Below are 25,894 nucleotides of genomic sequence, written 5' to 3'. Positions count from 1 at the left end.
GCATCTGGCCTGGCTCCTGTAGTGAATGAATACTAAATTCCATATTATGCTTGTTCACGCAGTATCTACTTTACCTTGGCCATGCCCTGTGCAGAGATTACCCATTTATGACTATGTGCAATTGCAATGTTAAAAACAAACCCCTCTTTCGTAAAACAAAAAAAGAGAGAATTGAATGGAGAAATAAGAATATTAACAAGAAACACACTAGGACACAAAACAGGAGGATCCTGCACTAAGATCTCGTCAATCTGATTTTTGCAGCATCAGTGACATCCGAGAGAGCTACGTATCTGCCACAAACACTGATAAAACACTTCAATTCTTGCTCACTGAGATGGCAGCAACAACCAAATGAAATGAAAATTCATGGGGACAGAATTTCACCCCAAATTTGCTGCAATGGATTCAGACCAGACTTCTTTGCAGGACTTGTGGTAAGTCATCTTTCCCTAATGTAAATGGAGAACGATTTCATCTCTGAGTGCTGTGCCCTGTGCTCGCTATCTTGAATCACACACACTACACAACAGGGGCTTCTCTGCGCAGAGGCCTGGCTGGACAACTCTAACAAGAGCTGGAATCAGGTTTATCAATCCAGACAATGTGAATTGTCCAGGGACATAGAGATGCTTGCAACAAAGTCCTCCATGTTGTGTGTCCTGCCCTCTCTAACTCCCCCATGTCTGAGAGCAAGTCCACAAAAGCCCTGAGATCCGTTTCAGACTCCTTTCCACAGACTTACATTCCAATCGCACTTAGTGGCACACGAGCCTTGCGCTGGTGCCCTGCGGAAGGGAGGAGAGCACTTGCATCAAGTCTTTGAGCCACTGACTCTGCAGCAAAGCACACCATCCCTTTGGAGATAAATGGGATGTGGTCACACCTACCTTCTCCCTGTTGCTGTGTGCAGTGAGTGATCTGTGAGCAGCCCCCCGCAATGCTGTTCGGTAGTTATAGAAGTTCCCAGTAGGGTCCATCTGGTGCTAGATACACAAAAGACAACACACTGGTGAGAAAGCGACCTGATTCTTCTGAAGACAACTTTACCCTCACTTGCAGCAAACGCTCAACAGAGCCTAGCCTACATCTTAAAAAAGATGTAAAAACATTTACTTCTTAAAAATCCACATACCCGCAAAACCCCATGAACCAAAGATACAATAAGAGATGTACAGGTCATGGCTGTTTGTACCTTTGATTCTTCTAGTAACAGCTTACTGAGCTTTTATGTGAAAAATAAGGACTGCACATTTTATATATGCCAAATCCTGGTTTTCTCAATACAAAAACCAACTTTGAGCCTTGTTCACTTGACATCCAATGTATAGCTTGGGAGCTTTACACTCAGCATTGTGTCTGTGGCCAAACAAGACTGGCATCAGTGGAAGCACTATGGCTTGCATATAGGCTCATATTTTGTTTTTTTCTTTTTCCTCCTCTTATTTGAGTGCTCTGATTCACCTCTACATATCAGCAGCTTCCCACCTTCCTCACTACACCTGGGAAACTTCAGCAGAATCTGGCTCTCTGCCTGTGAAACATGTCTACAAATATCTCATACCTGGATAAAAATGTGAAAATTCACAACAAAAAAATCCAGAATATAATTCCAGCAGTGTATAGGCACTCTTTTTTTTTTTTTTTTTTTTTTTTTACATCAAGAATGAAAAATTTGGCTGTTTTCACTTTTGACCAAGTCTTTTTTAGCCTGGAAACTGGACTCATGTTCATTCCAGCTATAAGAGAGAAAGAAGAAAAGAAAGCCATGGATGAGAGTCAGGTTTTCTCATTTCATCCGTGACAGCTGATGGAGAGACCTGCTTAGAAGCTATACTTACAAATGATTGCCATCAGCGAATTAAAATTCCCTATGTTAAAGCACTCTCGGGCAACGTCAATGAAGAATTCGATGACTTGCGCTCGCTGTTTCTTTTTTGCAGGCTGCAAATTAAAATAAACGGGTATCTGTAAATAAGCACATGCAGAATTGGAGGGCGTCTTATGTATTTGTTACATACATAGCGGGGCTCCATGCACAGCTTGGGTCACCTGCTGTCAGTCACTGTTCCAGCAATCCAGTGGATGCTGGTGACTGGCAGTCTCTAAAATCAAAGCTTTCATTGCAGTGACACAGAAGAAATTCACGGCAATTCCCAGGCTTGCCACAGTTAATGCCTTAGTGCTGGAACAGGCAGCCCAACGGCCTGAACAGTACCTCAGCTCCCTGCTGGCCTCCCTCCAGTCAGTGGGCACATCAGCATCTTTGTCCCCAAAAGGTTTTGTTTCGCTGTATTAATCCCTTTCCCCTCTTCTGGCCCTTTTGGCAATATGGCCAGGGGAAAGGGCAGCTTGCATTTTAAATACACATTTTAACTGGATGGGAATCACCCCACCTTTTCCAAAGATGATCTTCAAATGGTAATGCTTTTGAGCATTCCTCCTTCCCATATCCTTTTCAAAGGAGAAAACATTCATTTTTATTTTTATTTTGACAGGGCCAAGTTAAACAAAATAAAACCACCACCAAGTTAAAAAACCACTAGTCATGGCTACAGTAATGGGCAGCGGGACAAAGTGCCACGCAATGGGAATTCACAAGCCCAATAGAGCTTTAGGATGACAGATAACAAGTATTGTTCCACTAGAATCTTTTCCAGCAGAAATCTCACAGGATAATTCAAGGCATATTTTCCTCTCTTTTTCCCTGCAGGGTTCATTATTCCACACTGTGCTCCTACTACATCAAGAGAACAGCGTATCCCCCGTGTGTCGCCAGCACTGGTTTGCAATATGTTCGTCATTTATCAGGTCACTTCTGCGAGTGCAATATTACTAAAACTTACCGTCAGATGCTTAGCTAGGTCGTAAGAAATAAATCCCCAGGTTTGCTTATTAATGTACAGTCTCAAGCTGGCACTTCACACTTTTCTCTTACCATGCAAATTTCTGTTGCTACAAGATAGCAGAGTCGATTGAACCATTTCACATAGGCCTCAAGGTTACTCGTCTTCTTCTGTTCACTGAAACAAGTCTGGGGAGAAAAAAGCACAGGAAGACAGGTAATTGTGTTTCAGCTAGCAGCCCAAGTGCTAAGATAAATACCACACAAAGGTAATTATTGGCCACATCTCTCTCATGCACATGGAAGACCGTGCATCAAGGGCCCCTTCCAAAAAGTCAGTGGGTAGGTGGGTGGCTGGCAGATGCACAGTGTCTAGCTGACTGCGTCACTGCACAATTCACACCAGCGTATAGAAAATAGCCCCATTTTGCCTGAGCAGGTGTTCACTGACACAGTTTGCACTGACCCTTGTTCACTGGGATATTACCGCTGGGGCATTGCAGGATTCAGCCAGCAACACCGATACACAGAAAAAGTAAGACAAGCACAGTCTTCCAGAGCACACACAGTTTGTGCCTTTGATTCCAGAAATTCCTTCACTTCAGTAAATGCAATCACCCACAGCCCTTTTCTGGAGAGGATAAACCATAATTTAGTGAAGTGAACAACAGATAAGCAAGAGAAAACACAGTTCAGTTACCTCTTTATGGAAAAAAATATTTCCTTTATTGAGTTAATTGAGCCTATTGATAATAGGCTCTCTAGTGACCAGCTCTGTCTTGATGGCTGCTCTTGAACAGGTCTCTTACATGCCAGAGATACTTCATTGATAAGAGCCATTACAGGAAGCACATTTTTCACTTTTTTTTTATATGAAACTTAACATAAATTCCCATAGCTGATACAGGCTGTGGGAGTAGATACTTGGCTGAACTCTTCCAGTTCCTTTGACATCAACAGACAATTTGACTTCAGTGGAGTGCTAGGGCAAGTTCACACAGCCTGAAGATGTTGCTTTGGATTATAAGAACTTAAGTCCTTTTCCCAGCCCTAAACTCTTAGGCTGTCCATCTAGGACACACTGCTCTCTAGAGTTCACGTGATTTATTTGAACATTCATTAACATCCACTAGAGGGTATCAGAGAATACCGATTTTTTTGTTTATTAAGATGATCACTTCCCAGACGTACCATAAATACATGCCACTAAGAAGAAAATCACAATGCATAAACACAGATCCATTAATGTCAATGGGATTACCCATATTACGTGAGTTAAACAAGTGACTAAAACACCTTAAGAAACAGGGCTTAGCAAGATTCCCAAGCTAATTCAAAGTAAGAAAATATTCACCTGTGATTCGGTATACAGGTGTGTTTAGTAACAGAAATCACAGTACCATGCTGTGGAACAAATCTTAACAAGCCTGAAATTCCTAGTCACTTTATGAGTAGACCACACATGTGATAAAAAAATGTATTTTAAAAGCATCGCTAAATTCAATGTCAGCAAGGAGCCTGTAAATATCAAAACAAAGGAAATCCAAAGTAGCCCCAGTCTATCCATAGCAGCTGCTTTTCATGCACTCTGTGGTATTTCTTGTTCCCTGTTACAGCAAAAAGTACACAAAACCTAGGTTTTGTTCTGCATATGGTATTTCCATCTCAACACTGTTGTCCTGTGCCAGGGCATAAGAACCACAGCTAGTACCACAAAACTTGTGAAAAACGTGCAACAGTTAAAGTTGAAACAGACTGCTTTTTAAAGGTTAAGCTTTATAAATGGCAACAATATTTAGCACCTCCTTAGCATCTTCCATCTGCAACTCAAAGTGCTTGATAAACATTCCTAAGTGAAGCCTTCTGAAGCCCTCATGCAAGAAAGATGTTCAATATGATCTCCAGCTGGAGGGAATTCAGACCAGAACCAATTCCCTGTGGTTAACAGGGGTGGTCTCCACAGGTCGGGGAGCAATATGTCGCTCACATAAGGTTTGTGTTGCTATGTACAGTATTCTGCCACGACCCCTCGTCTATACCTTACCCTGGTGTGGAGGCTCTTCTAAATCCTCGTTGGCACTTTTGGTCAGCTCAGGGAAACAGTGGAGAAAAGTTGCAGACTACCTCTACTTTCATCAGCCTTGTGAACATGAAGCCCAATAATTGTGAGAAAATGTTACGGCAGTTTTGCTTTAACTAAGTAGATCCTCCTGGGGGAAGGCATTGCCTTGAACTCTAAAGGCAATGCAGTGGCACATCCTTGCTTTGTGCCTGTTACTCTCTCTGTTATTATGCACTTTAGTGAAGTCACAGAACTGTTACTGGGCAGCACCTCAGCGTTCAGATTAGCATTTGAATAACATGGGTAACTGTCAAATAGCTTGTAATAGTCTGTAAAGATGATTTGCTCAGATTTCCCATCCCACCATTATTTTCAGGCTATACACCTCTCATTCTAATCCTTCTCATCCACCTTAGCTGATGTTTCCTTACATTTACCTTGTAACCACAATTTCTCTTCACATCTTGGTGGTATTCTGTGCTGGCCCTGCATTTGAAATTTCAGATACAGCTACAGCCGTTATGTGTACATTAGTTGATTACTTCTTCCTCTTAGCATCCCTTCCCCTGTACGGCTTTATGTAATTTGATTTCACTCACTGCTGCCTCCCTCCCATTCTTCCAAAATTCACTCAAATTTAATGCCCTCATTTGATCTCTTTCATTTTACTTCACAACAGATACGACCACTGTTCATTTTCAGTTTTGTCTCTCGTGTTTGCAACAGTTCGCTGAAATCTCACTGTGGCTGGTTTCGTATTTCATGTTTCTGATATATCTTTGCTAGCTTGGGGTTCCTTCCCAAAGGATGCGATCGATGCTCAGAATATTTGAAACGCCATCTCTGCCCACTCCCCTCTCCCTGAAACCAACTGCAGAATCTCCGTAACTCCAACAAAAGGAGGAAAGAGCCCAGAGTTGCACTTTTCATCCATCCATCCACCCACCCACCCATCTTTTCACCATTAGAAGCTGTTCTGGTGCTCTTTGGGCAGCACTATAAACAGAGGTCTTCCTGTTATGTTCAGCATCCAATGATGAAATTCTGCCATTGATGTATGATCTCAGTAGGAGCCCATATGCAGTTCTGGGGAAGAATTTTCCACCCTCCTCCTTTTCTGGCATTATGTGAAATCTCCAACTCTCTCTCTCCAGCCAGGAAGTCTCTTTCCTTATCGAGGCACTCACTGAAATGCTGCTTCAAACCCCAGTGGAATCAGTGGAAAGACTCCAACTGGCTTCCACAGACTTTGGATGAAGCCCTGATCAAGAACTCCATTCCCTGCGGTGCCTTGGGTTATAAACTATTGTGCAGAGAGAGAAGAGTATGTTGATTCATGACGCACTGACTCATTACTGTGGTGTCTGGGCACACACTATGGGCATTACATCACGTCCAGAGTCTTTACGCCTTCAACGCTGGGAACAGACATTCCCTGGTTGCATACAGCTGCAAACCATCTGCCCTGGTCAAAGCAGGTTAGGAGGAGCAAGCCAGAAAGCAGAACATCAGTGTGCTGGCCAATCTTGGGCTTGGACATACTCTCACCAGGAAGGAATGGCAATGACCAGCCAGTATGAGCTCTACCAAAAGGTCTCATTCTCGTCGTGAGAACACAGGTCATCAGTTGGCCTGGCCATGGTCAGCACACGCTCCAGTCCCTGCTCTTATAGATCTCATCACATCAGTTCATCTAGAACAAACAGTGATCGCAGCAGACACATTGCATGCGGACAAATCATACCTTGGTGCCATCCAGGGGGTCTTTATGTACAAATGCCTGCACAAATTCCTCAGGTCCAATGTGACTTAGCCTTTCCTATGAGAGGGGGGAAAAAGACAGAGGAGAAGAAATAAGAAAGCACCCCAGAATCTCTTCTGTTTCTCCTGGTAAGAGATCCCCATTATCTGCCAGCTCTGAATGGTGTTACTGAACTGGTAGACAGCCAACTAGCACCAGACATGAAAATTCATAAGAACAATTCGAGTTATTTCAGCAGAAAGAAGAAAATGAGAATAAATGTGTTTCATTACTGACAAGCCACAGTAAGAGCCCTCTCCACTGTGCAGAGTGAAAGGTGCTGGATGTACAAGGCCCGGTCTGGGAGCCAGCAGACCTCAGTTCTGTGCCTGGTGTTGTCACAGAGCTGCTGTGGTCCAGCATTACTCAATAGCCTTGTTTCCCAACTGCTGAAATGGTGATGCTGTGATCTGGTAACCATAGCAATCCACTGCTCATCTGCACACCCAGTGCTCTGACCCTACCTCCCCACCCAGTGAAGCTCAGGTGATGCCCCAGGGTGGTGGCTCTGTGCCACTGGGGAAGGAAGGCATTGAAGATGCTTGTGCTTACATTAAAGGCATTGCTTATGCCGCAGAATGTTACAGGTATTAACCAAAACAAGAGTAAATAAAACATCCAGATCTCTGTTAGTAAAAGACAGGCCATCTCCACCAGCCCCTGAACAAACCTGGCAGTTCCAGCCACACCACTGACCTTCTTAATAGGCTTTTCAATTCCCTTAAACACGTTTATCAGAAAAAAATATTTTCAGTAGGTTGTAGGTCACAAAGGTGTTTCAGAGAAGGTATTTTGGTACCCCTACAGTCCACCCTACAGACACTCAAGCAACAATAAAATCAACAGTAGTTTTGCTTAAGTGAAAGTTTTATGGCTACTCCCATACTATTTCTCTTGGCTTCTCACCTTGCCTCTGATAACTGTACAGGACTCTTACTAACAAATATCTGTTATTAAATAATAAGTAAATAATTCTTACTAACAAATATGCATAGAACAGTTTTAGTGCGGAGTGGTTGGTGTACCAGATGCAGTCAGTGAAAGAGACCACTGATTACAGTGAAGTGGAATAAAAAACCTTGGGCTGCATCAGTCTTATAAGTGCAGTAGTGCCCTGGTTACAGGGAATCTCCCCTTGGAAGAAAAGCAAGAGAAACACTCCAGGCAAAAGGACTTCTGTTCTCTGGCTTAAGCTATAAAAAGCAAAAAGAGCCAAAGCTGCACATTCTGAAAACCAACCAAGGTGAGATGATGATCCTAAATTTGGTGTTTCTGAACTATTCACTTCTTGACAAATAGAACGTTAACTACCTTCAGAATTCCCAAGGCTAATTCCATGATATTCACTCCAATCCACAGTCCATTTCATGGTTTGTTTTTCCAGCCTTCCTCTCAAGGATGAACACTGACTACAGGAGGACAGGCAGCAGGGAGTCATTACAGCACCAAGAGATCTGCAGATGGCAGCAATGTTTTATGTTCTTCTGTGAACATCCAGGAGGTCTCCACGGAGGACCTGAACTGGGAGAGGGGTGTGCAACACAACAGTCTGTCCAATATCTTGGTACTGCAATTGGAGCAATTACCATCAAAAGCCTGTTTGAGAGTGGACTGCAGGACTTCGTGTGGATGGTTTTTGGACACTCTGGTATGTCCATGCACAAAGTCCCAAAAGGAAGAATGAAAAACACATCAGACAACTCAGATGCTTTGTGTATCTGTTGGAAGGGATTTGAACTGTTCAAATTTCTTCCAAATTAATAAAAGGGCTAATGACCAGCCATTTTGATAGCACCTTCCGGTTGCGGGGCTCACAGCACTTTACAGAGTGATAACCCCTTGGCCTTCCTGGGACTATGACTTGCATTTCACAAATAAGCAAGCTGAAAAGGTAAAGTGACCCACCCCAAGATCCGCAGGAACACTCTGATATATAGCTTGCTTCCCAAGCATCTCTCAACCTGTCAAACCCTGCCTCCTGCTGCAGTGCTGATAGAGCGCGGGATGTGCTGCAGCAGTGCAGACATTTTTTGGTTATGTCTGGAATACTTAGCAGCTGATGCCTTAAAAGAATATCTCTGATTGCAGAAGTTGGGAACCATTCCCACTCACCAGCTCCACATGTGTCAGCTGCTGAGCCAGAGTGTAAGGGTCACTGCAGACACTCAAGATTTCTCTCTGAATTGATGGAGGTTTACTTTTAAAGGCAACCAGCTTATCAGAGACAGCAGCACTGATCTTGACGATCCCTTCTTGCCCATGGCTGAGGGTTGCAAGCTTCTGATTCAGGGTTTGCAAAAGCTGATTCATCTTTTTCCAGTAGGCCTGGAGAGACAGGGAGAGAAAGAAACATAAACCACCCACAGAACTTGACAGAGGAGGGGTTTTATGCTGAATTTTCCCTTCTGCAAAATACTCCTAAGCCAGCAACAGGTTACCATTTTATTTTCAACAAGCCTATTTCAGAATAACCAGTTCACTTAATTACAGTTCTGTGCTCTGGACCACAGAAACAAACTGCAGTCAAGAGAAGAGGCAGGCAGGACTGGTGGGTTGGGCTGGCACTGATACTCACATATTCCTGCCAACATCAGGATCAGAGGAGAGGTAATGCTACAACATGAGTTAGTGCAGCTTTCTGGAACACAGCATTCAGTACCAACCCTTTATGTCAGCTACGTGTTGGCTGAGAACGCTACCTGTTAGCAGTGCCTGGTCAAATCTTATTTATTAGGAATAAGAAACGTTTCTAATGCTATTCTCTCCATCCTTTTGAGCTGAGAGCAGCAGAAGCTGCTACCCAGTTGGAGTGGTCTGAGCATCATGTAGCTTCGAGTACTTAATATCCAAAATGTTAACTGCTACTGAAGGAAGCTCGTATTGTATTCCAAGCACAGCCATGTGCTCAGCACGATGATCATTACTAAGTTGCTCAGATTATTCTCAGAGCTGGAGCAACTCTTTACAGACAATGAGTGGAGCTGCTGGCCACGGAGGATTGGCAGAATGAAATGCCTTCAACTCTTCATGACTGACAGATGCAGACATCATAAAACTGAGATAACTGAGACGACTGGTGGATGGGCTCTGAAGACAAGGATTAATTGGAAGTGTCCTTGGGCAAAAGGCTCACGTGGAACATGGGGTGTACCCAGCTGAGGAACACAGCCTCATGGGCTTTCCCAGCCAGAAAAAGGAACATCAGGGATGGGTGCAATGGGTGCTTGCTCAATGTCGAAGAGCACAGTCACTTGGGAAGTTTACAGGCTGGTCTACTACCAGCTCCTCTTCCAGCACAAAGACACACAGTGGAGAGATCCTCTGGCTGCTCACAAGTGGAATAATGCCTCACTCCCCATCCAAACAGAATTTAGTAACATCAAGTTGCCAGTAACATCAGTTTGTAATCTGTCAGTGTGAACCAGAGCTGGCACAAAGCCTTCTTCTGTTACATCTGTACTGTGCAGCAGATGTACACCCTGGCACCCTCCACGCAGTCCTCATCATCACAACAGGGACTTGGCTGGAGCGTGCCTTCCATGAAGGCCAACACACACCAGTGGTTTTAGCTGTTCCTGATGTATACTAGCTCCAAGAAAGAGACTACTGGCCTTCTTCATGTAAAACCTCATTCAAACAGGTAGTCACACAACTAAGACTTTACAAAGACTGTCCTGGACCCAAACCACTGAACACCATCTAAATATTTCTCTGCTTTACATCCAGATGTGTTTGTAAATCTCAGCACAGCTTATCAAGCTCTATGAACAGAATGTTATATTTTAGTGGAAACTCAAATAGTGATGTATTTGGTATTTTGTGAACATATTTTGCAAACAGGGGAAATAATTCCAGGGTGGGGGGCAGGCACGGCACTGAAATCCATGTCTTCTACAGAAGATAAAACATTTGGCAAAAAATGTAAAAAACTTCTAGCTGAAAACAGTTCTCTTTCAAAAAGGAGTTTGGATGAGAAATCTTGAACCAGCTATATCTGTGCAGTATCAAATGCTTCACTGTTTGGATGAAAAGCCAAAAAGCAGCATAATATTGCTTGAAAGACATGCATATTAGCCAGTCTTTCAATAAATCCTTATCAAGAGATCTAGTTTCACCTAGTTTTGTAGGGAATAGGGCATAATAATATAGAAATAGACAACAGTAAACTAAGATTCAGGTAAGCCAACCACCTAGTAAAGAATGAAATAAGAGAGACAATGGACACAAAAAAGATTACTCAGAAATCAGAGCTCTTTAAGAGACTCATTGAAAATCAGTTGGGTACACCCTTGCCTAGAAAGCTTTTGTGTGCATGTTGGGGGAGAAACTAGGAAAAAAACCTGGCTTTGCCCTTTTAAAAGCATTTCCTGCCTTCTTTAAACTATGTTCACTAAGTGAAAACAACATTGTTCATTATCTTCAACATGCTGGTAATTACCTTGCCACAAAGTGACCCCCCATTGTACAGGGGCTGCATGCTGGACTCTATCAACCGATTTCACTTCATTGCCACATTAACAGTCAAAAGAAGCATACTACTGTTTAATATTTAAAGAAAATGTTTCGTTCTTAACTGGGAAAGTTCCTCTGAAGACAGCATGCCTCAGCAGGTGGCTTAGGAGCTCAAATTTTAATTAAAATTTCTAGCTCTAAATGCAAATCACAGCACTTACTAAGAAATGCTTCTCAGCATGGACACCTTTATAAGCACATCACAGAGCCTTTAGAAAGTGGACTCTACAAAGGACAGGAGCATACACTGCAGGGGAAAATCCTGCGTTAACCTACACGGACTAGATGACCTCACGAATCTTTCAATCTTTAATTTCTATGATCCACAACTGGAACAACTTTCTTCCAAGTAACTAATAGGCACCATCACTCTTTTGTGCTGTCCCTTAAAAAAAGGAAATTTGCATTTGCAGGATATGAGCTGTTTCTTAAATTAATTATTGATTTTGCTCAGACATAATCGCTTGCAATTGTAGTGCCTAGTAATATTTGAAAAACAATTATTTGCCCCCCGCCCCGGGCACCCACAAGCACTGGTACACAGCTATGCCCACTCAAGAGTGAAGGTGTGCAGCACTTGCTCCGATTAGGCAAATAAACTATTGCTTTGTATGCAAAAAGTTGATTTTTAGCATTTATGGCTCTTCACCGGGGCTGCTTTTAAAAAGCACCCATTAAAGAGCCCTGTTCTCCACCCTTTTGGCTGGTTCTTTCTTTCCAGTGGACATGGTTTTGGTGAGTCTGTATAGGTTTCTCTCACCTTATATGCTGAAGGGCTGCAAGGCACCTTTCTTGGTGGCTGGCAGGAACAAGTTCATTGCCTCTTCCACTTGAGGAAGAAGTTTTACTGCTCTGGTCAATGGAACTGAGGCCACTTTGGCTCCTTCTGAAAGTCCTTTATGTTCCCTTCACCTCCATCGAAGCATCATGCAGCTTCCCCTTCCCACCTCTTCACTCCCACGGGCTGGCCAGCCCAGCCAGCCAAACCATGCCAGCCTACAGCCACCCAAAAGTGCCAGCTGCAATGCCAGCCCAGCCCAAGAGCAGCTGTTTCCATTTCTCTCATGATTTGTGTGGGTAGGAGGGTCCAATTTCATTTCCATTGTGCTGCAACCCTGCTAATTCCTTCTCTCATCTCTCCACCCCTCTCTTTCTTGGACTCATGGGTATGCACTTTTTGTTCTACTCAATTGCACCCATCTGTGACCTGAAGCCAGGCCTTGATGTAGCCAATGGAACTGAATTCTTCCACATCCCATGGTTAACCTAGAAGTAATTAGAGACTGTCTATGTACTGTTTGTTCTTATCCTTATTATTTTCATGGATTTTGTGGTATTTTTAATGTTTCTGAATTAATTTATGGGATTCACCCACCTGAATTTGCAAGCAGGTCTCCCAGAGACTCTATTCACTGTGTCCTACTCTGCAACACACGTGGCTCGCATTTGAACACCAAGACCATACAGCCATCTAGACTGAGTTTTGCCCAGCAGGCCACACACAGCTGTCTTCTGCCACTTTCATGCTCCTAGAGAAGCTACATGTCCATAAACATTTGTATTTTCTTTACATGTAAGGACTGTCCCTTGCTATCTCACCATATCAGCCAAACAGGCTGGATTCAACAGGAGCTACCTCTTGGCCCATAGATCCTGTGAACTTTGATGGGGATTCCAGTGGCATCAGTCAAACTGTGATCAGAGTCTGCCGCTCTGTGCCCGCTCGCCTCCTGCCTCAGTCCCTGCTTTACAATATCAACCAGCCTGTGAAGTCTTACACAGGACAGGAAGGTGTAAGCCAAACCCTTGTTAGATTCACTAATGAAAAAGATGACAAAATGCTAAGATTGTTTTAAAAAAAGTTACCGGACTGAAGACATGTAAAGGAATGCAAAATTAGATTTCAGCACAGGTGATCAAGGGCATAAGCAAATGGACAAGGTGAGACAAAAAGGACCATAAGTGCCCTTTGGTGGTTACTCTTTTGCAACACTCATTTTCTTAAAGAAAGGAACCCTTCATCAGGTCCCTTCAGGCAACTGATGATCTTTTTTAGCTCCCCAATGCAATCACTTGATTACTAGCTGCTTGCTTCACTCCTCATTCACTAAACTAAACATCCTGGAGCGCTCCCTGAGCCACTGCTTGGCCAGGATGGTTGGTCTCAGGTCGCAATACTTCACTCCTCTGCTAGACTGTAAGTCAGGAGATCACAGCTCTGTTGCTATCTGAATTGTGACCACTACATTTAGTCTATGCTATGCCTCAGATCTTCCATCTGTAAAATGGGAATGTTATTCTCCTACAATTCAATGTGCAGTAGCTAAATTCCACTGATTACTCCAATGTGTCCCCATGTCTCTGCCACAGGGGTACCTAAACTGAGCGATGTGGCTTTCAGGGAAGCTACTACAGGTTTTAACCGTTAGACGAGAACAAAACTGTGAGAGTTCCCAGGAAGAGGCAAAAGGAGGAATGGAACAGAATGTGGCAAAAGGAGGAAAAGGAGGAACTAAGTGAAAAAATGAACATAACATCTCCACATAACGTCCCAGGTCAGACATCCTCACCTCATCACATGGAGCTATCCTGTGAATCATGTCTTTCAGATGGCCAATCATCCGCTCTTCCTGAAAGTCATACGGGAATGTCTCCGTCCACTCTGTCAGCAACTGTAAGATTTTGGGTCCAAATTTTCTGATCCGTGCCTGAAATAGAAACCAGAATGGAAAACCAGGATTGAAAATGTGTTTGCTCATTAAAGTCTCCCAGCAAATATGTATGTCACTGAAGTGGGGCCAGACTTTCAAAGAAGGAACTGACGGTTGCACCTGCAAATTCTGCACACATGCAAACAGTGTGGTGCACAAATTATATATTTTGGCATGCAAAATATACCAGTACTTAGATGCATGCACAACTATCTGGTTTACATGCAGATTTAAATATTCTGCACATGCAATTGGCCAGTTTATGGCTGGATGGACATTTTGTTGGTGCAACCTTTATACCTTTTTTAAAAACATCTGGCCTTTTTGCTCATTTGAACCACACGTCCTTTGCTTTTGTACTTACAACCCTCATACGTTTTCATCCTTTCCTGAAAAATTGATTGCAATGTATTTCTTGACCAACAGAGAGGTGAGTTTTGCTTTCTGGTCATATGAAAAAACTGCTTAGTGATCACTGGCAGATGTAACATGAGGAAGAAAAGTTGGACAAAACACCAGCGCTTTAGTAACTTTACCTGGGCAACTGATAATGTTGCTCTCTTCCCACATGAGCTCAAGGTCGTGATAAGACAAGGACACCCACTCCCTAACACACAGCTGATGCACACTTTACTTTTGGTATAGATTTATCTGAGGATGCAGCAGTGGGGACACTCAGGAAGATATGAGGCAAGGAGGGAAATGTGGGGAACAGCAGAATTGGTGCATTAGTGTTATCTCACAAGATGGCCAGTGTGGCTACTTCCAAAGCTTCCAGCCTCCGTTATCCAAGGACACGCGAAAAGGAAATTACATTAAACAACAAACTGCATTTTTATTTACAGAAAACACAGACTAAACCAAACAGCCGCCTTCTGCATCCTACGTACTGTATCTAAAGTGTACCCTGTAATCAGGAAAAATTATACTCTTGAGCTCCAGAGCTCTCTACTTTTCAACCAAGGTGGTTAAAATGCGTATTTCAGCTTTCCACCAACAACAGGTTTCAATGAACCACATCTCTAAAAATAACTGCTGTCAGCTAGCATTAAGCTCATGCTCAAAGACCAGCAGGTGGCTGCTAAAGGGAAAGCTTCATTGGAAACTGCAGAGGTCTGGGGAGACATTTGCTCCAGCTGTGTAAACTGCTATTAGGAATTGAAGGAGAAGACTTAGTGCAAGTCACAGGACACAGGGGATGGGAGGTCGCTTGTGTGCAAAGTTCTAAAGTCAGCCTCACTCTAAGGAACACAAAATCAGCTGTGTTCTACCAACTCTGCATTACTACAGGCGAGTTCAAAATGCAGACTCGCCTCAGGCAGATTAGGAGATTTTCATAATAAGATAATGTTTCTCATTTCTTGCAAAGTTTAATGAGCAGCAAAACTTTGCAGTGCTCACATTTTTATCCTCCTTAATTTGCATCTGCCATAGCATTGGAGAACAGAACCCATCACACCTCAGAAAAATTGTTTTGGATGCTGCACCTCGTACAGATATTTCTGTTAACATGGACCGTATGGGCAACCCAAGTATCAGATTTCTACGTAGCCTGGCTGATTGCTCTCCATAGTGAGGGCAGAGCTCCTGTTACTCATGCAACCAGTTGCCTGGGCAAAAACAAGCACACATGTTCACATGTTGGTGATTCAGTATTTGATGCCAAAAATACTGTTTCAAAGCTGGAAAGGCTAATCTTGTGAATCATTTCAGAATTCTGGGGGTTTTGGAAAGTTGCAACTAATGCACGTTCTTCTTCCCTCCACTGCACTGAAGAGGTATCTCCTACTCCAGGTAATGTACTGGATAAGTCTTCCTCAATGCACCAAGGAGGGCTTGGGTACAATCCAGTAGGATCCATCTCCACCGTAGCGTCTGTGGGACTGCCAGGGGATGCACGTGTGTTGTTACACACTGTATCAGTCTGCACAGTCCCTAGGGCAAAACAGGAGGAGTGACGACGCAGCAAGCTCAGATTTTCTCATTCTGTTAGCTTGTCACAGCCTCACTGCTGCTTCAACTCGTTCCTGGTGTGCCAGACAGCGCCGCTCTGCAGCACGGCTGTGCGGACAATCTGTCAGTGCCAGCAACAGGAGGTTAGTGGGTAGCTGCATGCTGTTACATAGCGTTCAAAGTGACAGGTAAGGCCAAGAGGAAATACTACTGTACCAGAAGCAAGAAAGCAAAAGGGCAGACGCATTAAGTAAAAATGGGAAAGAGTGGTATGTCAACATCTGCAATTGACAGTGTGTGAGGTTTACATCCTACCTCCTTGCATCCCGCAGGCTTCATCAGAGCCTTAAAGAAGTTAAGAAGAAAAGTCACCTGGGGAGACTGAGACAGGGGGAAAGGGAAAATTAGAAGAAGATTTGAAGTGACTAGTGCCTGGAGCTCTGCTCTTGGACATGGATACTAGGATGTCTCAACGTCAGGATCTCAGCGGCAACCGTCATCCTTTATGTGAAAGTTTCATTCAGTCCAAAGGGAGGCAAAGTACATGCACCAGAGCCCCAGAATTCTCTGCCCATTGAAAATAGCTGACATTTTTCTGCTGTAAAGATAAACTAACCTTGTCCAGCACGGGGTCGTCCAGCCGCTGCTGCTCAATGCACTTGTGACAAACTCGGGACAAAAGCTCATGGGGTTCAATGAAGAGTCTGGAACTTAGCAGGAATGTAAAGATATAGGCTTTCTGTGGGAGAAAGAAAAGCAGACCTGCTGTAAACAGCTGCACAGTGGGCACTATTAGCCATAAAAGCCCTGAACTCCATAGTTTTTGCATTTCCACTGGGACAGACCTTCGTGTCTAAAAGACATAAGGATTCCTGACCCTGAAAATGGAACTGGTTACAGTGGGCGCAGGAGGCAGTGGCATCTCCTTCCTCCACAGCATCCACTTCCAGCCTTCGGTTGCCCAAACCCTGTCAAACATCCAGCGAAGACAGCACGTGGGTCACTGCACAGGAGCGAGCCCAGGTATAAGAGACAGCACAGCCAGGGATGCATGGAGTGAAAGCTAAATGTGTAGACACTCAGGCACTCTGTGCGGTACTGTTGTGAGCTGCGGACACCCCCAGATTAGTCACATCTTGCTATTGCCCTGCAGGTCTCACCCAGCCTGCTTTAAGGAAAATTTCATTTATTCTACTAACTCCCCAAAATTAATTTCTACCAGCCAAGCCATATCATATGCTGTCCCAGATCTGTGAAGCTGTGGGAAGCAGGCCTGTTGGATAAATCGTTGGATTATTTAAAGTATTCCAGCAGTGAATTTAAAATATATGCATGAATCCTCAGTTGTTTGCATCCTGACCCCTCCCAGCGCCTGAATTATCTTCTTTCCCCCAGACTTAGCCATGCTCCTGAGGAGCAGGTATAACATTACATATCACACATTGCTTAATGAAAATCTCAAGCCTAATCTGTCCATTACCTATTTTTATTGCCTGTTTTTTTTTTTAATTGATATGCTTCTTTATTACTTATTTTTAACTGGTTGGAAACTGAGCTGTGGGTAATTTAAAACATGCAGTCTGCTCTGCATTGATAATTTTTGTGGTCTTTGAAACTGCCCAGAAGTCAATGCTGCTCTATGCTTTGAAATACAAGCCTTTCCACAGAGATATATTAGCACTTAAAAGTCTTCCAGTCAAACTCCATCCTGAATTCTACTGAGAATGTGCAAAATCCAGTGAAGTCAATGGCTTGCAAGACCATAAACCTGCTTCCAGTTTAGATGCTCACACTGTTGGTGAAAAAACACTGATTATTCACTGATGGAGCAAGGATTAGGATCTGGACTGTGCTGTCCAGTGACTACAAAGTTGGCGTGAATATAACCTGAGGTAAATTACGAACCCAGCAGAAGGAGCGTCTCTGTTGTCACTGAGACAATGCTTTGTACATACAAACAAACCTGGATGATTTCAGCCGCTACTGAAATTCAGCTAATTTAATGCCAGTTTAGACTTGAAGCTTTTTGCTTTGGTTTTCATCTAAACATCTCTGGGATGCACTGCTATTTTTTCAGTGCTCCAACTGCTATATCACTAATTCATCACCACCACAGCTTACTCCCCTCCCCTCCCATTCTCTTATTTAAAGGCAGTATCAACTTTGGGATCTGCTTTTTCATGGGAACAATTACAGAGCAGTGAAACAGCATTTAAAGCAATGCATCAATTTATGACGCCTTAATTGTATGCATCTTTTAAATTAGCCCTCTTAATTCAAAATTTAACACATTTGCACTTTTGCATAAAATGCTGCCCCAATTCATCAAAATTAAACTGTTTATTATACTGTGAAGTGCTTACTTCAGGGTAGTAATCAGTGGTAGGTATCAGATGCTGGATTAGAGCATCTAGAGATGCTGAGGTAAGGTTTCCATCCTGGAAGATCAGTCCTCCTTGTTCATCTTCCTTCGAAGTATGTAGATGAGGGCTGAAGCCACATGGAGTAAACATACTGGTAGAACTCAGTGTTTGGGGCATGCCTTCCTACAACAGACAGAAACTCACGTCAGGGACAAGATCCATCAGATTCACAGCCACATCTGTCTTCTGGTTGATTTGAAAAACACAAGCCACTAATGAGAGTTTCCTGTTCGCAAAATTAACATCATCCCTTCATTATAACCTCTTTTACTGTTGTCGTTGGCAGATCATGCCTGCAATGGGAAATACACAGGAAAATGGGACATTTTGATTTATGCTTTTGGGCCAGAAAGGGACAGCAGCTGCTTTGGGCTCCCACTCCAATTGAGAGCACTTTGGTGATCCCCTTTTGGTGACCAGCCCTGGTCAGTCCCATGTAGGAGAGGTGAGATGCTCGGGACTTCAATTTAGCAGGTTCCTGAGCAGAACAGAGCTGTTTGTTTAAACCTCTGTCCCCCTGACAACAAGGCAGGGAGAATTTAGGGTGAGAGAAGGAGAGAAAAGGGGTGCCACCTAAGATTTGCTCAGGATGGACCTTGAGACATGCTCTGTGGCTCCCATGGCACAGGAGAGGCGTCGGAGCGAGCAAGGAGTCAACTGGAGGAGGAGGATGAAAAAGTGAAAGGAGTTGGAGGGAACGGAGAACGTGGGAGCTGAAGAGATTAAAGAGCAAGGAAGAGAGAAATGAGGAAGAGGGAGAGCGCAGACACCTGCACTATTTTTGGAGCCTGAAGTTAGTCAGTCCTAGATCTATACTTAGGCACTAAATAAATGTTTCAAAAAGATCTTCAGCACTCATTGACTTTGCTAGAGATGCAGAGTCCTCAGCACCTTTGAAAAGGAGGACAGGCAAACTCGGAGTGTGTAGCCCAGTTTCAAGCTCCCTGTATTTCAGTTCTCTGGGCTCTCCAGGTTGCATTCTAGGCTCCATCTCAATTTTGTGGCTTACAATCACCTTTTAGTGTTTCTTCTGCTGAGCAAAGTTGTTTCATTCCTGAATTGGTGCAGGGGGATGACAGATTTTGCCGTGAGAGTTTTAAAGCATCTCCATCTCCGAAATCCCCCCCTAGAAGCTGCTCCGCTCTCAAGAGGTGGCATTATAGGATGTACACTGGGAAAAGGATAGTGTATACTCACTCCCCGGACAGCCAATACATCATCCAGAGCAAGGGACCCCTCTGTGACCTGACAATTTGCTTCTAAATTTGATTTTACTTGGTGCAAGGGGGGATGGGGAAGAGATGAAGGATGGGAAGAGTCCCAGAGCTAGCCTCTACTCCCTTGAGCAGCTACAAAACATCTCCCAGGACTCCAGCTCTCCCTCCTGAACACAACCTCTGTCTGCTGGAAGAGCAAGATCTGCACCCTGCGGCCTGCTGAGCCAGCACCAGCCTCCCACGTAGGAAGGCACAGGGCTGACAGTGCCTCAGCCTGCTGGTGCTCAGTCACAGGCAGTCAGCAGGTATACCTTATTTTTCCATATATTTCTCTGCCCTTTTCTGTATCCTGCTCTGCTTTTCTGCCTCTTTGCCATCCCATACAACTTCAAAAGCTGCCTCATGGATTTGGCTTAAAAATTTGAGTTTTGCGTTTCTCCCTCACATAGATTGGTAGATGTGCTGTGACCCAGACAGCTCAGCTTTAGTTACACGTACAGTGTGTTGTATTTACTCCTGCAAAAGCATCTCTCTGCCTGGCACAACCCATCTACTCCCCCAAGCTCAGGCTGCTGCAACTTGCCAACTCAGAGCAACCTTGGGCCATGGAGGATGAGAAGGGCAGCGTGCCTGGAAGCCAGGCAGGGTGTGAAGCCCTGGGAGAGGCTGGGAGCTGGGTCCCAGCTCTGTGGGAGATCAGGCTTTACGAGCAAAACTTGGGTGACTTCATCCTTCAAAGGAGGGACCGTTCCCCGGGAGTCAGCGGTTCGGTTACTGCGTCTTATCTCCTTCTGGGAGGCTCACGTGGGCTGGGAGCACGGGCTGCCTCTGGGATTTGCAATCAAACATTTGCAAATGTCAAACCCAACAAATTCCTGCCTTGACTGAAAAACAAAATAGATGTCAGGGATTTTAGTTTAATTTAAAGACCAGAATATCTGAATGTCATCCCAGCCAGAATGGAAGTTGAAGTATCCAGCTTTAATGAATGTGCAGATGTGCCTGTTAATAAGGCTCCGAGAGTAAGTAATTGCTGCTTTTTGTACACAGCTCAGACACTGTGTAGTAAATGGGAAAGACTGCCAAATCCCATTTGTAACTTCTAACATGCTCTATGTTACATCTTGTTTCTATGGCAATAATCCCAAGAAGGACCGCATGTCCATATAGATCAAGAAATAGATCTTATGGACATACAGCTGTCTAGATGAGAAAAAGAAAAAGTTCAAACAGCTGTGAACTTACAGGACACATCCTGGCTTCAGTGTAAAACAGAACTCAAAAGTATAATTTATTCAGTGCAATCCCTCACTGCCAATGCCAATTTTATTATCAAATAGAAAAGTATCTAAACAGGATATTGCCTCAACTTCTGCAAATCATTACATGAGAAATCTTGCCGAAATACATAGTAGTGCTTCTTAAGAAAAAGTTACTTTTTAAGAAAAAAAACCTGAATAAACCCAGCTGTACAACTGTCACTGAGACACCCGTCTTGGGTATTGTTAAGAAATTAAATTTGACTTTTTATTATGAAGTTCCTGGTCTGATCTCAAATTTTCAGGCAAGGCCTGTGTCATATCTGTGCTGGTGCCTGGTTGCCACCTTACTTGCCACTGAAGATGACCTGAAGTTTTTAATTTTATGCCTTTTTGCTCACTGTTGACTGATACTGTTATGTTCACAGCAGGATGAACACCAACTGTACATAGACTAAAAACCTCTTGCACTACTAACCTTGATAATAACTAATGTTAGTATTTGGCAGGCAGGAATTTAGGACAGGGAATTCTCTGCTCACACCACCTCATTTCTTTTTGTGTTCATGCAGTTTCCAAAGTACTCTTTTCAAAGGCACTAAATAGAAACAAGATCTTGCTTTGAAAGAGCCCAAATATGTGATTGCCTGCAGTAGGCAGAAGATGAGGTTATGCTGTCAATCACTCGCAGGATACACAAACAACAAGGGAAGCACTGAGAGAGGAAAACAACCAACCTCAGGGAGATTTGTCTTACTGTACTGATGGTGGTTTGGATGATGGAAAAGGTAGGTGGTGTAGACAGAGCCAGACACTTCTCAGAAGAGCACAGCGACACAATGAGAGGCAACACCCCCAGACTGCAGAAGGGAAATTCCAGTGGAACAGAAGAGGAAATCCTCCCCTGAGCACCACACGAAATTGGAAGAGGGACCTGGAAAGAAAGTTCAATCTCCATCCTGGGAGATTTTCAAAACTCAACTAGACAAGGCCCTGAGCAACCCGAGCAAACCTTGACATCAGACCTGCTTCAAACAGGAGGTTGGACCAACAACCACGAGATGCCCCTTCTGATTAACTTTTCTGTGATTCTAATACATGTTTTTCTTAAACTGTTGCACAGTGTTACCCCATTTCTGGGTTTTTTAATATTAACTATGGCAAGTAAAAAAACAAGTCCAGATCATTAGATATTTATAAAGAAGTCCACGTTGGGTGTAAAAACTTTTTCCACTTTTCCTGGAAACAACAGCCAGCAGATGGTAAAAATGACCCAAAACTTCACTTGAAGACCACTTGGACTTAAACTGAAGTCAATGAGATTTAAGCATGTGAAAATTCAGCAGGTAAGTGCTTCCCTGAACTTTAGTCCAATTCAACACACGTTTTGCTGTTCCTCTCATTTCAGAAGGAAATCAGATGCCAATTTCAGCCAAAATTTGCAGGATGATACAGAGATCTCAAAAGCATCTGAGTTCCTCCATGTGCCATAAAGCTGAGCAGCTGGGTAGAGGAGAAAGACCCAAATTAGTGATCTTCTGGGCAGAATGCAGCAATGTGAGCTGATCTGTTGCTGGACTCAAGACGACCTGTATGGAGGTGAGACACCTTATGAACACACCAGCTGAAGGACCAGCACCCACCAACCTTGCTAAGAACAGGGAAATGCAAGAAAAAGCCAAACCCTCAAGTTTCACAAGTTTTGCTGCTCTTATCTGTACTTATTAAGACCTGGAAATTTCCAGCAGTAGATGTACTGGAGGACTGGCGCCCTGACTTTGGAAAGATATACTGCTATACCCTGGTCCTGGCCCCAGACTTAATGCTTGTGGGTTCAGAAGGAGCAGAGATGCTTTGCTAACAGCACACAGGCTCTGGTGGAAGTGACAAGGGTAAAGGACAAAGTGTGCCTTGAAGGACTGCTTTGATAAATGGTGCTCTTGAGGGAGTGCTGCTGGTGGGGGGATCTTGGAGAAGGGCAGACTTCCCCACCCTGCCACCCAAAATGACTGATGATACAGGTGGCTACACACATACAGCATTTAAAATATCCGTGTGCTCTAAGGTATTGAGACCTGGAGATGTGAAAATATCTATGAATTGGTTTTAAAAGAAAAAAAAAAAAAAGAAAATGCAAGGGATGGGAGACTGTTGTAGGGACTGGTCTCCATTACACAGGACCTCCCACGTGGGAGAAGGCAGGACAGGTAGCTCCTTTTTTGCCTACAGAAAACCAAGGTTATAAAGTGGAGAAAAGCAGGTTGGACTCTGCACCGACATCTGCACAAAGGCTACTGAGCCGGTACGGTAGCATTTTGCATTAATTTTACCCAAATGTTATGACCACCGGTAGTGGCAATAACCAGTAATCCCAGGTCTATGCAGGTGCTGAGCAGGGCGGCACAAGAAGGGTTCCTCCTCACTTGTTGGGGCATGTTGCAATAAGGTGTGCCGGCGACCCTCTGTCCCCAGGTACAAGGAGGACAATGGCATCACAGTGGATCACAGTGGGCTCCTCAATGTTCTCCCTGATGTTGGGGTTTTGTGTTCAGCCAAAGATTATCTGATAGGGAAATGCAACAGCTCAGGTAACAGCTTGTTCAACTGTGGCTTTTTTAGATGATAAAGTGAGGTTTGCTGGAAGTGAGCCCATTGCCACTGGAGAGGAAATGCACTTCTGGAGTGTTACGGTAATAACCGGAACAGGGAACCTTCTCCTGTATTTATTTCTACCACTACTCTTGTTTTGCTGTTCTTCTGTTTCATCATTCTTGGCTTTTACTGGCTATTACAAAGTGCCTTTTCTTTACATTCTTTTAATATATTTCATATGTTAAGATTAGAAATTAAAAAATAATGGCAATATACTGCTTTTTAATCTTTCTCCACTGGCTAGGACAGCTCAGTATTCCAACACAGTGATGAAAAATAAACAATCCATAGACACTTCTCACTACAAATTATGCTGCTTACACAAAAAATATTTAAGAACTTGATTCACTGAGCCAAAGCACAAAACCAAACGATTGGGAGAAAAGCCACCCACAGACTCTGCACCTCTCTACATCTGCAAGTGCCTTAAAACCTCTGGAAAACCAGTGCGCAAACCTGGAAAATTGAGCAGGGCATGACTTAAGGAAAGGACTGCCTAACGATGAACACAACACGTGCCCACCAATCTGCAGCAAGAGAAGTTCAATGTGCTAGAGGACGGCTAAGAGGCTGCCAGCTCTGCCCTCCTGGTGCAGCCAGGTTACCTGTGGCAGAGCCACAAGGGTAAATGCCCCACCAGCATGCCCCAACTCCACCACCTGCTGTTACAAATGTCCCCATGGGAAGTACAGTTAATGCTTACGTGGACACAAAACATTCAGGAAACATTTAATGTGTTTTTCAGCAGCTTTGATGTGATAAGTGTTTTATCCTTTTATCAAAAACTTAATCACACTGTTTACTTTTGATCTTCATTTCATCTCTGCCTTCCATCTGCTCTGCCTCTCTCAAGGGGAAACAAGAGCTGGTACCATGTGACAAATGGAGCGGGGCTGCAGACTTATCTTCCCACCCACTTAACTTCCAGATTAACAAAATAAATAAAACCCTTCCCACTTCAGAGATGAAAGGCACAAGCTTTTGACAATCTCCCACCAGAATTACAGGAGCTAGAGAGGATGGTAAGGGAAGGTGTGGAGGCTTGGGTGTCCATCTGTGCCATGAGGGAGGCTCCAGTTTCGTTCGCGATCCTGACTATGATGGTGGGCTCCTCCTTGCAAGAACTCAGGACATGCAAGTCAGTGTTCAGCGAGCACGAGCAGGGGATAAATCAAGGGCATGGGAGACAAAGTCAAGCATAATTTGGCAAGGCAGAGACTTTAACAAATAACCCTAATCTAGAATGAGTTGGACTGGTTCTTACTCCCATCTGGGAACAGAGGTGAGAGATGTCTCTCACCCCATCCCGTCTCAGTCCTGCAATAGTCTTTATTGATCAAACTTTCACCAAAATCAGAGAGTTCAAAGAAATGAAGAAGGTTAACACTAAAACATTTTGGAAAAACATAATCTTGGAGAATCCTTTACCAGTTTTAGTAACCAAACTTATTATCCAACCATCGCTAATCTCTCTAATGTAACATTGGAAGACCTTTGCTGAAGGATTTGCTCTGCTCCAAAAGCATCAGGAACTAAGGGATAGAATAGCAGGAAAAGAGAATCACAAACAACCAACATCTTCTCTAGACGGATGTTGGCTCAAACGATCTAACAGACTGCACAGGCCTGCAATGCAGAGCAGACATACAGATCTCTTCTCCTTCAACGTTTAGTTGCAATACCACCAACACCAAGGCCTTGTTTGTTCTAATTCACATACAGGTGAATCCTGCCCCAAACAAAAGTGATGGACAAACAATAGGATAGGAAACTGGTTCGAGTTTCGAACCCTCCCCACCTACAACTTCACAGACAGAACACACAAACCAGAGCCAGAAGGATTTAGCTGTTGGTAGATACGTTATTTGGCATGAAGACACTTTCATCAGTGATGCTTCTCATCTCTGCCACACGGTCCCTGCAGGTTAGGACATGGTGTGTGTCCTTCAGCTGTTCCCCATAAAGCACTCTCTCTCTGTCCCACCCCCGCAATACAAACCCTGCTCCACATTCTCAGCCAGGACAGCATAGGACACAGCCAGGTCTCATCCGCCTCGGTACCTGCCCACCAATGTCATATGAGCCCTAAATACCAGCGGGCTCAGCAGAAACCTCCATAACAGATGTTAATTTTTCTTTACATTACTTTCAATAATTTTCCAGCTATTCATCTTTGCAGACAAAAAAAAAAACTTCAGAAGATAATCATAATGAGTTAAAATTCAGATTTTTTTCTCTACTTCTTTTGAATAGCAGAGGAGAGGAAGAATTCTAATGTTTTGGAAAACAAAAGGAAAACCACTGCAAAGTTATTGCTTCCAGTTATCAAGGCCATGGTTATAAACGGTTTTTTAAGCAAAAGTACCTGGCATTAACAAACTCATAATGTATTTGATGCTGATGTAATTAGGAAACTGGTAGCAGATGTAACTTTCTTTTCACTTTTTCAACAGGCCATA

General features: G+C 43.7%; 1 protein-coding gene across 3 annotated transcripts in view; it reads right to left on the bottom strand.

Moving 5' to 3' along the window:
* RASGEF1C (RasGEF domain family member 1C) overlaps nt 1–25,894 on the bottom strand; it is an 80,667-nt gene that overhangs the window by 15,923 nt on the left and 38,850 nt on the right. The window contains exons 2-11 of one of the 3 annotated variants that reach the window (XM_075766308.1): nt 21,541–22,286; nt 18,248–18,430; nt 16,501–16,623; nt 13,791–13,928; nt 8,821–9,033; nt 6,652–6,726; nt 2,939–3,034; nt 1,842–1,944; nt 1,660–1,739; nt 891–986 (exon numbers count right to left, since the gene is read on the bottom strand). In XM_075766308.1, the coding sequence (XP_075622423.1) occupies nt 891–986; nt 1,660–1,739; nt 1,842–1,944; nt 2,939–3,034; nt 6,652–6,726; nt 8,821–9,033; nt 13,791–13,928; nt 16,501–16,623; nt 18,248–18,430; nt 21,541–21,741 (1,308 nt within the window). In that variant the 5' untranslated portion in view covers nt 21,742–22,286. The remainder of the gene's footprint in view (nt 1–890; nt 987–1,659; nt 1,740–1,841; nt 1,945–2,938; nt 3,035–6,651; nt 6,727–8,820; nt 9,034–13,790; nt 13,929–16,500; nt 16,624–18,247; nt 18,431–21,540; nt 22,287–25,894) is intronic. The other 2 variants (XM_075766309.1, XM_075766311.1) reach the window with 2 other exon arrangements.

The sequence above is a fragment of the Balearica regulorum genome, chromosome 14, assembly GCF_011004875.1.
Source record: "Balearica regulorum gibbericeps isolate bBalReg1 chromosome 14, bBalReg1.pri, whole genome shotgun sequence".
In the NCBI taxonomy this organism is placed as follows: Eukaryota; Metazoa; Chordata; class Aves; order Gruiformes; family Gruidae; genus Balearica; species Balearica regulorum.
Note: the sequence above shows the minus strand (reverse complement) of the source record. Positions and strands in the feature narration are given on the sequence as shown.